The sequence below is a fragment of the Eurosta solidaginis genome, chromosome 3, assembly GCF_040869045.1.
Source record: "Eurosta solidaginis isolate ZX-2024a chromosome 3, ASM4086904v1, whole genome shotgun sequence".
NCBI lineage: Eukaryota > Metazoa > Arthropoda > Insecta > Diptera > Tephritidae > Eurosta > Eurosta solidaginis.
In genome coordinates, this window is record NC_090321.1 from 76,198,199 (window position 1) to 76,215,857 (window position 17,659).

General features: G+C 36.1%; 4 protein-coding genes across 7 annotated transcripts in view; 3 read left to right on the forward strand and 1 right to left on the reverse strand.

Annotated features, from left to right (window-relative positions):
• SerT (Serotonin transporter) overlaps positions 1–17,659 on the forward strand; it is a 258,831-nt gene that overhangs the window by 46,869 nt on the left and 194,303 nt on the right. The gene's annotated exons all lie outside the window — the stretch shown is intronic.
• LOC137244001 (GTPase Era, mitochondrial) overlaps positions 1–17,659 on the reverse strand; it is a 30,055-nt gene that overhangs the window by 5,562 nt on the left and 6,834 nt on the right. For 2 of the 4 annotated variants that reach the window (XM_067772396.1, XM_067772395.1), the window contains one exon: positions 16,424–16,706. The exons of the other annotated variants lie outside the window; for them this stretch is intronic. In XM_067772396.1, coding sequence (XP_067628497.1) covers positions 16,528–16,706 — 179 coding nt within the window. In that variant the 3' untranslated portion in view covers positions 16,424–16,527. Of the gene's footprint in view, positions 1–16,423; positions 16,707–17,659 lie in introns of those variants that run through there. 4 annotated transcript variants of the gene reach the window in all.
• LOC137244003 (cytochrome c oxidase assembly factor 4 homolog, mitochondrial) lies at positions 15,708–16,003 on the forward strand. Its single transcript, XM_067772400.1, has one exon. The coding sequence runs from the start codon at positions 15,788–15,790 to the stop codon at positions 16,001–16,003; it is 216 nt and encodes a 71-aa protein (XP_067628501.1). The 5' UTR covers positions 15,708–15,787.
• On the forward strand, positions 16,036–16,522 carry LOC137244002 (peptidyl-tRNA hydrolase 2, mitochondrial). The gene has a single exon (XM_067772399.1). It carries the CDS (start codon positions 16,036–16,038, stop codon positions 16,426–16,428), a length of 393 nt encoding a protein of 130 aa, XP_067628500.1. The 3' UTR covers positions 16,429–16,522.

Sequence of the window (17,659 nt, forward strand, 5' to 3'; positions counted from 1 at the left end):
GTGCGCCCTGGCTTGAAAGCATCCTTGCATTCTTTCTGGCAAATTCTTTCCTTCGTTTTAGTGCGTCCATTTGGGTTTGTCAATGCCAGTGTTTTTCTCGCAGGTACATTCGGTTTTGATTTGTTTGGCCCATTTGTTCCACCAACCTTTGCCCCATCTACTGCCTGTGACTTTTGTGGGCTTTGTCGAATTTTCTCCACCAGCACTCGCTTACTGCTGAACCCTTTGTCCAAACTGAAGTTAAGTGGTACATCCTTGTTCTTATATTGCATAATCCTTCTCTGCATATCGATCCTGATGCCATGGTCAACTAAGAAGTCCACTCCTAATATGACTTTGTTATGGAAACGTATCTTCAATGGAGCAGCAAGGAAGGCAGTCGGCATGATCTCGTGGTGCACTGTGGCTAGTCCTGTCGCCTGGGCGGAGTTCTTGCCAACCTTGCTGTCCTGAAACATAAAAAAAAAAAAATCCTGGCATGCCTTTCAAACCTGACAAAAAGCGAGAGCCTGCTCAAAACGCTTATAATTCAAAATAAAAACGACATCCGGTCGAACCGGATGCCACGGCCAGATCGTCAAACGTTCAAAATTCAAATTTCAACAAAAAAAATCAAAGAAAAGCAACTGCCAAAATTAAAGAAAATACTATGGAAATTTACCAACGAAATAAGACTCGAATTTAAATTTAAAATACAAATGAAAATTACGAACTGAAATCTTAAAATACTGAAACCAAGAAAAAAAAAATTCCCAACCAGATACGACCGGTTACAACCCTGAAACAAGACCAAAAAAACCGAAAAAGGGGAGAAAAAACAAGAAAAGGCGAATTTACTTGGGGCGCCGCTGGTGTTGTTGCGACGCCCGGTGCTTAACCCACCCTCAAAACCATGGCCACCGACGCACCTATATTTCGGTGGGGCCTTACCTGGAATACCTAGGTGCCTTCGACATTTGTAAGACCCTTTAAAATTTAAGCCTCTAAGAGAAATTGCTAGTCCACCGAAGTATGGATTGAGTTAGAAAAAAGTGGACAAAGATTCAACTGAAATTCAAATTTGATTTGTACTCTGAAGATTTGACTGAAGCTATGTATCGGATGTACAAATTTTTCTCACGACCTTAGGATGATGCAAGAAGTCTTGACCGTATATTATAATTTATTATGGAAAAACTACATTAAATTCGGATTGTAACATGGATGTGTTAATCGTGTATTATTTTACTCTTGTGCTTAGAAACAAGCGAATTTCACCTTATCCTTATCGTGATTCAGAGTTCGATGGCTCAATGGAACGCTGCTAATATTCGCTCAGTCTGCTGCTCATGTTTCCTTTAATGCAGGTTTAAAAGCGTGCGAACATAATAGCAGTTTGGAAACAAATACAACTAATTACGTTTTGTTCTTTTCATAAAAATATTAAGCTAACATAATATATAATATAGAAATGTTGTTTTAAAAAGCTGTGTAAATATTTTGTATTTTTCATCATTAAGGCCATTGGAATTTTAATTAGTCGTTTAAATACGTCGAACATAATAACCGTTTGGAAACAAATAAAACTAATTATACTCAGCTGACCAGAGCTCACAGAGTATATTAACTTTGTTCGCATAACGGTAATCCGTAACGGCATAAACTAATCGAGATAGATATAGACTTCTATATATCAAAATGATCTGGGCGAAAAAAGAAATTCATTTAGCCATGTCCGTCCGTCCGCCCGTAAACACGATAACTTGAGTCAATTTTTAGGTATCTTGATGAAATTTGGTGTGTAGGTTCCTGGGCGCTCATATCAGATCGCTATTTAAAATCAACGAAATCGGACTACAACCACGCCCACTTTTTCGATACCGAAAATTTCGAAAAACCGAAAAAGCGCGATATCTCATTACCAAAAACAGATAAAGGGATGAAACTTGGTAGGTGCATTGAACTTATGACGCAAAACAGAAAATTAGTAAAAATCCGGACAATGGGCGTGGCACCGCCAACTTTTAAAAGAAAGTAATTTAAAAGTTTTGCATGCTGTAATTTGACAGTCGTTGAAGGTATCATGATGAAATTCGGCAGGAACGTTACTCCTATTACTATATGTGTGCTACATAAAAATTAGCTAAATCGGATGACGAACACGCCCACTTAAAAAAAAAAAACTTTTTAAGTCAAATTTTAACAAAAAAATGAATATCTTTACAGTATAAAAGTAAATTATGTCAACATTCAACTGCAGTAATGATATGGTGCAACAAAATACAAAAATAAAAGAAAATTTCAAAATGGGCGGGGTTCCGCCCTTTTTCATTTAATTCTTCTAGAATACTTTTAATGCCATAAGTCGAACAAAAATTTACCAATCCTTGTGGCATTTGGTAGGGGCATAGATTCTATGATGATAACTGTTTCTGTGAAAATGGGCGAAATCGGTTGAAGACATGCCCAGTTTTTATACACACTCGACCATCTGTCCTTTCGCTCGGCCGTTAACACGATAACTTGAGCAAAAATCGTTATATCTTTACTAAACTTAGTTCACGTACTTATCTGAACTCACTTTATCTTGGTATAAAAAATGGCCGAAATCCGACTATGACCACGCCCACTTTTTCGATATCGAAAATTACGAAAAATGAAAAAAATGCCATAATTTTCTACCAAATATGAAAATAGGAATGAAACATGGTAATTGGATTGGTTTATTGACGCAAAATATAACTTTCGAAAAAACTTTGTAAAATTGGTGTGACACCTACCATATTAAGTAGAAGAAAATGAAAAAGTTCTGCAGGGCGAAATCAAAAGCCCTTGGAATCTCGGCAGGAATACTGTTCGTGGTATTACATATATAAATAAATTTGCGGTACTCGACAGATGATGTTCTGGGTCACCCTGGTATACATTTTGGTCGATATCACGAAAATGCCTTCAAAATATTTATTAACACCTTTCATTTGATACCCATATCGTACAAACACATTCTAGAGTCACCCCTGGTCCACCTTTTTGGCGATATCTCGAAAAGGCGTCTACCTATAGAAATAAGGCCCACTCCCTTTTAAAATACTCATTAGCACCTTTCATTTGATACCCATATCGTACAAACACATTCTAGAGTCACCTCTGGTCCACCTTTATGGCGATACCTCGAAAAGGCGTCCGCCTAGAGAACTAAGGCCCACTCCCTTTTAAAATACTCATTAACACCTTTCATTTGATACCCATATAGTACAAACGCATTCTAGAGTCACCCCTGGTCCACCTTTATGGCGTTATCTCGAAAAGGCGTCCACCTATATAACTAAGGCTCACTCTCTTTTAAAATACTCATTAACACCTTTCATTTGATACCCATACCGTACAAACACATTCTAGAGTTACCCCTGGTCCACCTTTATAGCGATATCCCGAAATGGCGTCCACCTATAGAACTATAGCCCACCCCCTTTTAAAATACTCATTAACAACTTTCATTTGATACCCATATCGTACAAACACATTCTAGAGTCACCCCTGGTCCACCTTTATGCCGATATCTCGAAAAAGCGTCCGCCTAGAGAACTAAGGCCCACTCCCTTTTAAAATACTCATTAACACCTTTCATTTGATACCCATATCGTACAAACACATTCTAGAGTCACCCCTGGTCCACCTTTATGCGGATATCTCGAAAAAGCGTCCGCCTAGAGAACTAAGGCCCACTCCCTTTTAAAATACTCATTAACACCTTTCATTTGATACCCATATCGTACAAACGCATTCTAGAATCACCCCTGGTCCACCTTTATGGCGTAATACTCATTAACACCTTTCATTTGATACCCATATCGTACAAACACATTCTAGAGTCACCCCTGGTCCACCTTTATGCCGATATCTCGAAAGGCGTCCACCTATAGAACTATGGCCCACCCCCTTTTAAAATACTCTTTAACACCTTTCATTTGATACCCATATCGTACAAACACATTCTAGAGTCACCCCTGGTCCACCTTTATGCCGATATCTCGAAAAAGCGTCCGCGTAGAGAACTAAGGCCCACTCCCTTTTAAAATACTCATTAACACCTTTCATTTGATACCCATATCGTACAAACGCATTCTAGAGTCACCCCTGGTCCACCTTTATGGTGTTATCTCGAAAAGGCGTCCTCCTATAGAACTATGGCCCACCCCTTTTAAAATACTCATTAACACCTTTCATTTGATACCCATACCGTACAAACACATTTTAGAGTCACCCCTGGTCCACCTTTATGGCGATATCCCGAAATGGCGTCCACCTATAGAACTATGGCCCACCCCTTTTAAAATACTAATTAACACCTTCCATTTGATACCCATACCGTACAAACACATTCTAGAGTCACCCCTGGTCCACCTTTATGGCGATATCCCGAAATGGCTTCCACCTATAGAACTATGGCCCACTCCCTTTTAAAATTCTCTTTAATACCTTCCATTTGAAACCCATGTCATACAAACACATTCCAGGGTTACCCTAGGTTCATTTTCCTACATGGTGATTTTCCCTTATTTTGTCTCCAAAGCTCTCAGCTGAGTATGTAATATTCAGATACACCTGAACTTAGCTTTCATTACTTGTTTTCTTTCATTTCTTTTGGCTCATAACTTAGACTAGGTAACAACATAAACCTTGTATTATTTCTTCAATTCAATGACTTATAAATAAATAGTGTACTATAAATGGGAATGATGACTTCCTTATTCAAACTTTCATTGCATAAAATAAAAAAGATGTTTTTTTTTTAAATCGCAATTATTAACATTTATTTATCGGGAGTCGAGTGATAACAATGCTCTGCAATTGTAACAACATTGCTTCTTTTAAAAATGTGTCAACTCTTGGATTATTTATAATTGTAAAAATAGTCGGATAGTAGGGGTGCGAGCAACCCAGATTATGTGATACCACTGCACAAAGTTATTCATTCACAACGCCCGGTGCCCCAAAATCTTCATAGCACGCATCAAATCTATCTTCCACAGCACAAATCATTGATGCTGTTATTTTGCCCTGTGCCTTCTTATAACGATTCGTATATGTGGCCCTTGGAATTATGGTCAGGACAGTAGATTGGAGTGTATTCGAAGTCTGCCCATTTTTAGGGGTTTTCAAACCCCATCCACTAACACGCATATCCATGCCCCTCTTTAACTCAGTTTCGCAAAATCGTATTGTTTGTACTGCATCACTCTCTTTAAACGATACACGCAATATCATCAAAGCTATATCCATATCTTTTGTTACGAGATTATAATTACATGGAACATATATATTGGCCACACTGCTAGTTTGTCCAGCTGAGGGTATATCACATAAATCCGTTACACCAGCTGCAACAATTAATTCGCTCTCTTGTAAATTTACTAAACTTGCCACGCAACTCGCAGCTGTAACCACCTTCTTCAAAGTGACCAAAGAGCCAACGCAACCATTTTTTCGCAAATAGTGTATTGATACCAAATGTGGCGCTAACTCTATGGGCCAAGCAAGGCCCCCTACAATGCGAAATTCCGAAATGTCGAAATGTAGCTAAATATCAAAAACAGGAGCGCGAAGTAATGGCGTAAATTCATTTTGTTTTATTACTATTTCCACCGCTTTTTAAGTATCAAATGAAAGGTGTTAATGAGTATTTTAAAAGGGGGTGGGCCATAGTTCTATAGGTGGACGCCATTTCGGGATATCGCCATAAAGGTGGACCAGGGGTGACTCTAGAATGTGTTTGTACGATATGGGTATCAAGTGAAAGGTGTTAATGAGTATTTTAAAAGGGAGTGGGCCTTAGTTCTCTAGGCGGACGCCTTTTCGAGATATCGCCATAAAGGTGGACCAGGGGTGACTATAGAATGTGTTTGTACGATATGGGTATCAAATGAAAGGTGTTAATAAGTATTTTGAAGGCGTTTTCGAGATATCGACCAATATGTAGACCAGGGCGACCCAGAACATCATCTGTCGAATACCGCTAATTTATTTATATATGTAATACCACGAACAGTATTCCTGCCAAGATTCCAAGGGCTTTTGATTTCGCCCTGCCGAACTTTTTCATTTTCTTCTACTTAATATGGTAGGTGTCGCACCCATTTTACAAAGTTTTTTCGAAAGTTATATTTTGCGTCAATAAACCAATCCAATTACCATGTTTCATCCCTTTTTTCATATTTGGTATAGAATTATGGCATTTTTTTCATTTTTCGCAATTTTCGATATCGTAAAAGTGGGCGTGGTCATAGTCGGATTTCGGCCATTTTTTATACCAAGATAAAGTGAGTTCAGATAAGTACGTGAACTAAGTTTAGTAAAGATATATCGATTTTTGCTCAAGTTATCGTGTTAACGGCCGAACGAAAGGACAGACGGTCGAGTGTGTATAAAAACTGGGCGTGGCTTCAACCGAGTTCGCCCATTTTCACAGAAAACAGTTATCATCATAGAATCTATGCCCCTACCAAATGCCACAAGGATTGGTAAATTTTTGTTCGACTTATGGCATTAAAAGTATTCTAGAAGAATTAAATGCAAAAGGGCGGAGCCACGCCCATTTTGAAATTTTCTTTTATTTTTGTATTTTGTTGCACCATATCATTACTGCAGTTGAATGTTGACATAATTTACTTATATACTGTAAAGATATTCATTTTTTTGTTAAAATTTGACTTAAAAAGTTTTTTTTTTAAGTGGGCGTGTTCGTCATCCGATTTAGCTAATTTTTATGTAGCACACATATAGTAATAGGAGTAACGTTCCTGCCGAATTTCATCATGATACCTTCAACGACTGTCAAATTACAGCATGCAAAACTTTTAAATTACATTCTTTTAACAGTTGGCGGTGCCACGCCCATTGTCCAGAATTTTACTAGTTTTCTATTTTGCGTCATAAGTTCAATGCACCTACCAAGTCTCATCCCTTTATCTGTCTTTGGTAATGAATTATCGCACTTTTTCGGTTTTTCGAAATTTTCGATATCGAAAAAGTGGGCGTGGTTGTAGTCCGATTTCGTTGATTTTAAATAGCGATCTGAGATGAGCACCCAGGAACCTACACACCAAATTTCATCAAGATACCTCAAATTTTACTCAAGTTATCGTGTTTACGGGCGGACGGACGGACATGGCTAAATCAATTTCTTTTTTTGCCCAGATCATTTTGATATATAGAAGTCTATATCTATCTCGATTAGTTTATGCCGTTACGGATTACCGTTATGCGAACAAAGTTAGTATACTCTGTGAGCTCTGCTCAGCTGAGTATAATTAGTTTTATTTGTTTCCAAACGGTTATTATGTTCGACGTATTTAAACGACTAATTAAAATTTCAATGGCCTTAATGATGAAAAATACAAAATATTTACACAGCTTTTTAAAAGAACATTTCTATATTATATATTATGTTAGCTTAATATTTTTATGAAAAGAACAAAGCGTAATTAGTTGTATTTGTTTCCAAACTGCTATTATGTTCGCACGCTTTTAAACCTGCATTAAAGGAAACATGAGCAGCAGACTGAGCGAATATTAGCAGCGTTCCATTGAGCCATCGAACTCTGAATCACGATAAGGATAAGGTGAAATTCGCTTGTTTCTAAGCACAAGAGTAAAATAATACACGATTAACACATCCATGTTACAATCCGAATTTAATGTAGTTTTTCCATAATAAATTATAATATACGGTCAAGACTTCTTGCATCATCCTAAAGTCGTGAGAAAAATTTGTACATCCGATACATAGCTTCAGTCAAATCTTCAGAGTACAAATCAAATTTGAATTTCAGTTGAATCTTTGTCCACTTTTTTCTGACTCAATCCATACTTCGGTGGACTAGCAATTTCTTTAAGTGGGTTAACTTTCAAAGGGTCTTACAAATGTCGAAGGCACCTAGGTATTCCAGGTAAGGGGCCACCGAAATATAGGTGCGTCGGTGGCCATGGTTTTGAGGGTGGGTTAAGCACCGGACGTCGCAACAACACCAGCGGCGCCCCAAGTATATTCGGCCCTTTTTTTCTCCCCTTTTTCGGATTTTTTTTGTCTTGTTTCAGGGTTGTAATACCTACGCTTGGGAATGTTTGTATAAGAGAAAAAATCAAAACATGCTGATAAGAAACCTTAACTGATCAACATTGAAACATATATGTATATACATATGTGCATATGTATATATATGTATGTATGTGAGAATTTCATAAAACCGCAAATAAATATGGAGACTAAACATTTTGTTTATCTTCTTATTAGTTTGTAAGTTTGTGTACCTGCATTTAGGCGCATACGTTCTAGCTGATCTATAAGAAAAAGCTTCGAATTGTTTGTTTTGTGTTCTGACTGCAAGAAAAAAAGAACTTCGAAGTTCATCAGTGCAGGAGAGTATCGAGCTCAGATTTTAAATGGGGGGACTCCAAATTTTTAAAGGGTCCATATTTCTAAAGTATATAAGTGTGGGCGAAATATAAAAATTCTATTTTATCCCCAACTATACTTCACCTGCGCGGCCACCGTGGTGTGATGGTAGCGTGCTCCGCCTACCACACCGTATGCCCTGGGTTCGCACCCCGGGCAAAGCAACATCAAAATTTTAGAAATAAGGTTTTTAAATTAGAAGAAAATTTGTCTAGGCGGGGTCGGCCCTAGGCAGTGTTTGGCAAGCGCTCCGGGTGTATTTCTGCCATGAAAAGCTCTCAGTGAAAACTCATCTGCCTTGCAGATGCCGTTCGGAGTCGGCATAAAACATGTAGGTCCCGTCCGGCCAATTTGTAAGGAAAATCAAGAGGAGCACGACGCAAATTGGAAAAGAAGCTCGGCCTTAGATCTCTTCGGAGGTTATCGCGCCTTACATTTTATTTATACTTCACCTGTCTGTGCTTAACGGCCTACCATTACAAAGATATTTCTTTATTAATTTTCATAATGTTTGCGACAGTAGATGTTCAAGGCTTTAAAGCATACGATAATATATTTATTGTAAAGGAAATGGATGTGGTCCTCAACAATGAAGAATTCCATTGTTTCCACATAAAAGCTCCATTTGAATTTTCGCATCTGAGTAAGGAAAATCAACGACAAGCTAATGGAAGCGATAGTTTTAAATCTGTAAAAAACTATTTGATGTCAACATTGAAGAACATAAAAGTTTATGTTAAGGGGCGACAAAAAAAGTGTATGGATAGCAGAGTTCCCCCAAAAGCCGGTGTTTAACATTGAAGAGGAGAGTACAGGATGTGATGGAATGAATTTCTCTAGATTATATAGTTTACACCCAGATGTTGTGCGTTGTCAATATCATTTTCATACTGATTGTAATATGAAAATCAACCAACGACAAATGCGTTGTGCTTTAAAATCAGCATATATTTTGTTCAAATACATATCGACTAGTAATTTAAATTTATAGTGAAATAAAATAGAATTAGAAATCTTAACTTTAGTGTTTTTATTTTAAAAGGGTGAGAATTAGAAGAAGAAGAAGAAAAGTAAGTATATAAATACATTGTTTTCCAATATCAACCTCATTCTAAATTGACGTATGACAATGAATTTTAAATTTTATATCTCATTATTATTATTATTATTTGTTTTCAAAACTACCTACGGAGCACCATTTTGGGAAAACCTAGATAGTAATACGCTTGCGATAAACCAAAACTCGAAAAGTATTCAATTTAATTTAACATTACCGAATAGTAGTGATATTTTATCAATCAATATTTCATTATTATTACTAAAACAAAGTGAGCCTCTTTTAACTAATGACGAAGAAGAAATTGAAGTGTTGTCAACGATACCATTATTTTCACCATCCACAACAATCGCACCATCGTCTAAAGATGATTTTTCAACGGAAGGGAAGCCTATGAGGACTTTTACTATAGATGAAGCTATAGAGGCATTTCGTAGAGAGCTCATTGAAAAGGAATCTGATATTGGAGGAATCATTGAGACAAAACAAGCATTTTATCGACATTTTAAATTGGAACATGATAATTTTGATCTACCAATTCGTTGTACTTATGATAGTAGATACGTGGAAAAAATGTTGAGCATCAAGTGCTTTGAATATCGTGAAATTGAAACTGAACGAATTCTTAATAATAGTGATATTGAAAAGATTCTAGCCCAGGATACTTCATTTAAAAGACCACATATAGAAATAATTGATGTGAAAAACAATAGACAAGCATATAATATGATCATTGTATAATGTGACTCACACAGGTATAGATAAAAATAAAAAATTAAAAACCGATATGAAATTAGCTAATTTAATAAAAATTTTACTTATTTGCCTGTTTCACTTAAGTTATGGAACAAGTTATCCCTATAATCAATTTATGAATCAAGAACAAAATATAAACAGCTTTAGAAATTTTGAAAATAGTAAACAGACTAGTTTTGAATACAATATTCCAAACACTTCATTACGTTTAAAAATAAATGTAACAATTCAATTGTTTCCTGAGCTCAACCCATCATTATTAAAAACAACAGCAACAACAACAACAACGCAGAGCCCTGGGGGATCTTTTAGACCAACTATCCGCGATCAAAGGAGTGAGTCACATGGTGTGAAAAAAGTGAATACACCATTCTAGAGGCTATTGACAATTTTAAAGAATTACTAGTTGAAAAGGAAAAGAGAATAGGAGGCATTCTTGAAAGCCTAGAGGTTTTTTATAGGCATTTCAATTTAGTTTACGATAGCTGTGAAATACGAATTAAATGCTCTTATTACAGCAATTATATACAGCGTACTTTAAATATCTATTGCTTTGAATTTCCGGAAGACAATACGGAGACATTACATAAACGAGAAGCATTATATGAGCACACTTCGTACGATATAAATCCAACAATAATTCATGTTGATCGTTATTATCAAACATTACATATGAAGGTTCAGTAATCACAAACATGTCATCGTCGTCATCGTCGTCAGCAGCAGTAGACATATTTAATTTTCTGAAACAATTTAAACATATTTTACCTGAAGAGCTGAGGAAAAGACTTTTCGAAATTCATTCAAAAATTGAGTATAGAGATAAATTAAGTAAAATAAAAAGTCATTTCGGTGAACACTATGAAAACTGTGTCTAGTCGAATTCTAATAGCACATATGGTCCAGACACTTGCAATTGCTCACACCTAGAGCGTTTGGATGAGGAAGCGTACGAAATTATATATTTTTAAAGTAGCTCTAAGCAATATGGATGATAAGCGAATTGTACGAGAAAATCATATTGATACTTATGCTTATGGTCATTTCGAAATCTTATAGTAGTACTTTACTGTAATACATTTAAGAAAAAATTTATATTTTATATAATGTATTTTTATTAAATAAAAATTTTAAACATAATTGATCACATATTACTGTGTTGTATTTTTCTTTCTGCTCATAATTGTAATGTATTGGTGACTTCAGATAATTAATCAGTTCAATCGGCAGCTGTAAATTTCCAAAACTATCAAAATATTCTTTTTAGTTTTTCTTAATGCTTTCATGGTCTTAACAAGATTTGCTAATACAGTCATATGATTATTTGACATGATTTTAAACGAGCGATCGAAAAAATATGTTATCTATCAGCTGTGTATCTGATAAGAATCTGCTAAATCTGTTACCTATCAGTTGTGTATCTGATAAGAATCTGGTCTGATATCAATTTTACTTATTTTGAACTGTTATATATTAAACTTGTCTCGGGGTTTGCTAACAAGGTCACTGTACCCTTTAATAATGTTACCGGTAATTTCCTTGTACATATTTGTTGGGAAGATCTCTTCTAATTATGAATCGATTTTGTTTTTGCATAGGTTTTTATGTGTATATTAATCCACAAGTTGATTAAGTATATACACACCGACACACATATATACAGCAAAAGAATTTCGTTGCCTACACTTAGGCGCATCCGTTCTTTCGGTTTGTGTTCTGGCCGATCTATATCATTTAGGTGCATACGTATGACACCGCAAAACAACAAAACAATTTCGTTGCCTACATTTAGGCGCATCTTTTCAAAACCACAAATGTATGCATGTGTGTGCGTGTGCGTTTGAACTTTGTAAACCCAGCAAATCGAACGACTGTTACTGATCTGATCAGATCAGATCAGTATCAGTCGCTCGATTTCTTACATAGCGGCCGCTTACATTGTTTGTTTACGAAATAAAAATAAAAATTTTTAGTATTGACAAAGCTACCATGATAGTCAGATGGTAATGATTATATTGTGATGATTTATGTTTTTAATGTTTTTTACAACAGTTTTGATTGCTTTAATGACAAAATAACGTAATTTTATCTTGTTAAGTGTTCAACTATTCACTAAATTGTTTTTCTTTGTTGTTTTCATGTCTTTTTTGGAAACTAATGCATAATTTTCATAATTTTTATATATTGTTTGTAACAGATAAATTAATAAATATTCCCCTGATGATGCTAAAAATAAAAATATTAGCGAAACGTTGGGAAAACAGTGGAATACTTTAGTTTTATTCGCACCTAAAACATAGATTGGAAAGCATACTTACATATATATTTAATATTAAAGAAGAACCAATCGGAATATATATAAAAAGACACATATTTCTGTTACATCTGAGTATAATGCGTATTGAAATTTAGTAGGACAAATTTTATGCGCAGCAATTTCAGAGGTGTATTTAAAATTTGTCGCTTAGCAGTCTATATAAAGTTTAAGCGTAAACGTATATAGAAAAATAAAAAAACACAGCTAATCTTAGGCCTTTTTGTATAATAACTGCAAATGGTCGAAATTAGCGCACAAAAGTTTACTAGGTAACTCTGTCTGGTGAGAGAGCTATCAGCTGATTTCCACGTTATGGGCTACGTACGTACGTGTGTTGCACGTCGGTGGGTTTTCGTTTACATTGCACACTTATAAGATAGGTCGTGTCAGCTGACACGTTTTTTGTACGTACGTTCGTGGGTAACTACGTCTTAACTGGCCTGCCGGTTACCCGTACCGGTTACCTTCTGTCAAATGGCTTTTTGCATGAATGAAAGGCGTTCTTTTTGTTTAAATACCATTTAATTATAAATAAATTATGTATACAATGGTTTTTACAAATAATTTCCTCAATTTTCTAGTAAACCTTACATATGTGCATATTTATATGTACAAACTACATATGTAAATACATAAAATCATCCGTAGTCGTACCCTTCCTGAACTCATTTTGAGTTTCGGAGCTCAGAGTAATTGTGCCCAATTTTTCTTGCGCTGGTGGTGTTATAGAAGCTATCCAACTTCACATGCCGTCTTCCAGTGAGTTTTACAGCTCCGGCTCACGCTCAATGCATCAATGCTCATGCAAAATTATTTATCTGGCTCAGGATTTTGCCACCGGATGATGACAACAGTTAAATCTTTTGTGACGATCAAATGAAGCGTGATCCAGATACAGATAGAAATTTAACATGCAAATACAACAGCAATGTGAACCATATGGATGAATTTCCGGTTGCATTTGCATCTAAAATTTTTACCGGTATCTGGATCAGGGTCGTGCGCAAGGGGGGAGCAGGGTTTGGGGGTTAAAACCCCCATGGGCTTGCTACGACTGCAATTTTTTCATAAAAAGTGATAGATGGAGGAGTGCATTTGTTGACTGATAGCCAATAAATATGGTAAATGTTTCTCATTCTCTTTGATATGTTCAAAATTTCGCCCCCTATAGACAATTCTTATGCACGCTCCTGATCTGGATTACTGTTCATCGGCACACGAGGATTGTTAAACATGTTCCCAATAATTGCGTTGAACGCATTTTAAGGCCAAATTAAACTTCCTTAACCCTAACGCCATAGTCGTAACCATACCCGTATCCATAACCATCTCCAATGTTATCGATTAATGGTGCCTTAACCTAAAAATCGTGAAAATTTCATGAAATGAAGAAAACGCAAAAAATTACGAACATATTCCACAAAGAAAAAGTCTCTTAAGCTGGAGTCATTGGTGCCGTATGTCGTATCGCTGTATCCGTATCCGTTACGTAATCAGCTGTTTATCGTTACGACGGTAAACCAATTGGTTTGCTACGATACGGTTACGACTTTAGCGGCACCAATAATCAATTGCATTGATTCTCATAAGTTTGGTCGAATCAGCTGTTAAAAGGTTACCGATACGGTTACCGATAAAGCACCAATGTCTCCAGCTTTAGTCATAACGTATCCAAAACAATGGATAAAATCTACAAAAAGTGATTAATTCAGAACTCAACTATTTTTAGGGGAACATTTTAGAATAGCACCCCCCGAGTTCGGGGTAAAACTTGGTATCAACTGAAAGAGGGAGTTGTCCCGATCACAAATATATACAAGTGCGCAAACTTATAATTTAAAAGTTATTTGTTGTTAAAGTTTGCAAATTTAGCAAATTTCTATAGCACTTTAAATCACAATTTACACATCTTTCAAACCCTTAATCCACATACATATCTATATAAATTGGCAACGATAAATTTAAATTGCATTTTTGTATATTTCACATTTCATTTTTGCATTGTTTTTACTTATTATAAATGTTTTTATTAAATCAATCGCTCTTTTGTAGCAACATGTACATTTATATATATATACTTTATTCATGACAATACAAAGCTGTGCTGCCACATAAACAAAAAAAAAAACAAATATAAATATTACCTTACCATCTTTCAGTTAATAAAGAAAAAGGAAAATATATATTTTTACTACTCATTTTGAAAAGTTGAAACACCTTTCCGCGTAGGCGGCCTTCGGCCGCGCTTATAAAAAATAACCCTGGGCTACGCCATGCCAAGTCCGGGTGTGTGGTGTACACCCTTCTGCGCAGAAGGACATCACCGTGGCGGTAGCCACGGTTATACCACACACCCGGACTTGGCATGGCGTAGCATAGGGTTATTTTTTATAAGCGCGGCCGAAGGCCGCCTATGCAAAATTACTGTGCATGGCGCAGCCGGTGTTGGATTGGCTAACATAACAATAAACATAAGAGTTATAAAGTAATATCAGCTCGTTCACGAATGCAAAAAAGAGCCTTTTCAAATTTTTGATAAATAAAGACCAGAAAAGTTAAATATATATATACATCAGATGAAAGGTATTTTTATAAGTTATTTTTCGATTCTGCACTTGTTCCGTTTTTTAGATGTGGCAGCACAGATTTGCAATGTCATAAAATATATATACGTATACACATATAAAGGTTGTATAGAAATTTGCAAACTTTAACAACAAATAACTTTTAAATTATAAGTTTGCGCACTTTAAAATATATATATATTTGTGATCGGGAGAACTCCCTCTTTCATTTGATACCAAGTTAAACCCCGAACTCGAGGGGTGCTAAACTAAATCGCTGCCATTTTTAGGTTATGGATATGGCGATAAACCAAAAGCCAATTGGTTGGCTATGGAATGGTTATGGCGTTAGCGTCATGGTCTGGCACTATTAATCAATTACATTGATTTCCATAAGGTAGGTTCGATCAGCTGTTTTATCTGGTTATGGCTTTGTGGTTATAAGTCACCATTAATTGACCCTTTATTACTTTTACGTATCAAAAACTTTATTGCATTGTGTTTCGGCCATAATGTGGTAACAGCTGATAGAACATTAGCAATCGCATACGTCAAAATAAAAAATAGGTAATGCTAATTTTTACTTATATCATGATGAATGATAAATGAAAGCTAGTTTAATACTCCGACAATAAAAGTTTGAATATAGCACCTAAAATATGACGTCACTTGCTGCGACTGGAGCACATGAGAACGAAGATCCCGTTGAGTTGATGCTGAAGAAAACCGGCTGCATTGAGTTGCATTACAAAGTTCAGGAGTGTATAGCGGAAAGAGGAGATTGGCGTCGTTGTCAAGGCGTGGTCAAGGATTTTAAACAGTGCATGCAAAAGTACACAAATCATCAAATGAAAAAATACACTCAAAAAGAGTAAAATATCTTCACATTATAAATACTTCAAAAATCATGTTTAAGAAAATGTTTGCTGCTGCTACAACACCATGCACCAAACTGGTATTAGTGGTGCGCGGCGATTTAAAAATGTCCAAAGGAAAAACCGCCGCACAATGTGCACATGCGGCTATTCTATGTTATCAACAATCGCAAAAGGAGATGGGAAAGAAGAAATTGGTTGAAAGTTGGTCCCTACTGGGACAACCGAAAATCGTTCTACGCGTAAATTCTTTAGATGAGCTAACCAATTTACAGATTCGTGCCAGGAATGCTGGCGTTGTAGCAGCGCTGGTAAGAGATGCTGGGCGAACACAGTTAGAAGCTGGCACTGCCACAGTACTGGGCGTTGGGCCAGACATTGAAGGAACGGTTGATGAATTGGTAGCCAATTTAAAATTACTTTAGTTTTTGTTTTTACTTGTTCTCTTTATTTGAGTTATCTACATATACGAATAAAATACATTATATTGTTTGTTGTTAAACAATTGAACAATTTTAATAGTTCTATTCTCTATTCTTAGCCTTAGTTGCAATGGTCAAAGATATTCGTTTACCAAAGGTTTCCACTAAATCAGATGTAACACGTTCAGTAATTTGGCGCAATTTACCATTTGATTCACCACAAATTAGACGTTCAAGGCGTGCAGACGGACATGTGACTTCTACCGAAGCATATAGGGTACCTGGTGATACAAGAATGAAATATATTACAAGGGTATACCAATTAAATATGAAGTGAAATCCCGATAGATGCCATGAATGGCGCTCGATAATTGATAACGGTGAAAACTTTGTTATTCCTATGCAATAACGGCGTCACCAACACTTTTCACAACATTGGGCGAGTATTTTCGTACTGGGATTCTAAGGGCTGTGTAGTGCAACCCTGCAAGGTGTTTGCAGCGCAGTTTACTATATTGTCAACTACACCTACCCCTGGCGAATCCTTTTTATATAGCAGGCGAGGCTCAGGCGACCCAAAGTTCCTTATGGAAGATTCAATGCGGGTACATTAAATTGTTCCCGAGATGGTCGGGCTTATAAATGGTGCTTGTTCCGGAACGTACCAAACCTATATCCGGCTGATTTGTAAAAATAGTCGAACTTTATCGCTACAACCACAACAACAGTGTTTTCGGACTTTGCGCTAAAAAACTTTGGAGGAAATGTAATGCCTTAGTACAATTCAAATTTTTATTGGACATTCTAAGCAGGGGGCCTACTCTGTATTGCGATGCGAAAGGCAGTGCGATGCGAAAATAAATTGCGATGCGAAAGGTAATTGGAACGCTGTAGCGCAATCGCATCGCTAACAATGTCGCTTTTTTATTTTTCGCTAATTTTTTGCTTGAGTATGCATCACTGACCAAACTCAAAGAAAGAGAACAAAAGAAACAAGGCGATTACAATTTCGGCAAACGATTAATTTTTGTTGAACAAATTAAAAAAAGGATTCTGTAGCATTATGAAACGATTTAAATGAAGAAAGGATTGATTTAAATGAAGAAATCCTCCCAGTTCAGAAAATGAACTGGAAGAAGTGAACGTGATAAATACAGAAAACGTGGAAAATCATAGAATAGGAAATATTGCTAGTTGTATCAGAGAACAAATAAAAAATGACATGATTTCAAAT

Bases quoted from the DNA above. Each gene is read 5' to 3' on its own strand.
- LOC137244003 (XM_067772400.1), top strand. From the start codon at position 15,788: ATGACGTCACTTGCTGCGACTGGAGCACATGAGAACGAAGATCCCGTT.
- LOC137244002 (XM_067772399.1), top strand. From the start codon at position 16,036: ATGTTTAAGAAAATGTTTGCTGCTGCTACAACACCATGCACCAAACTG.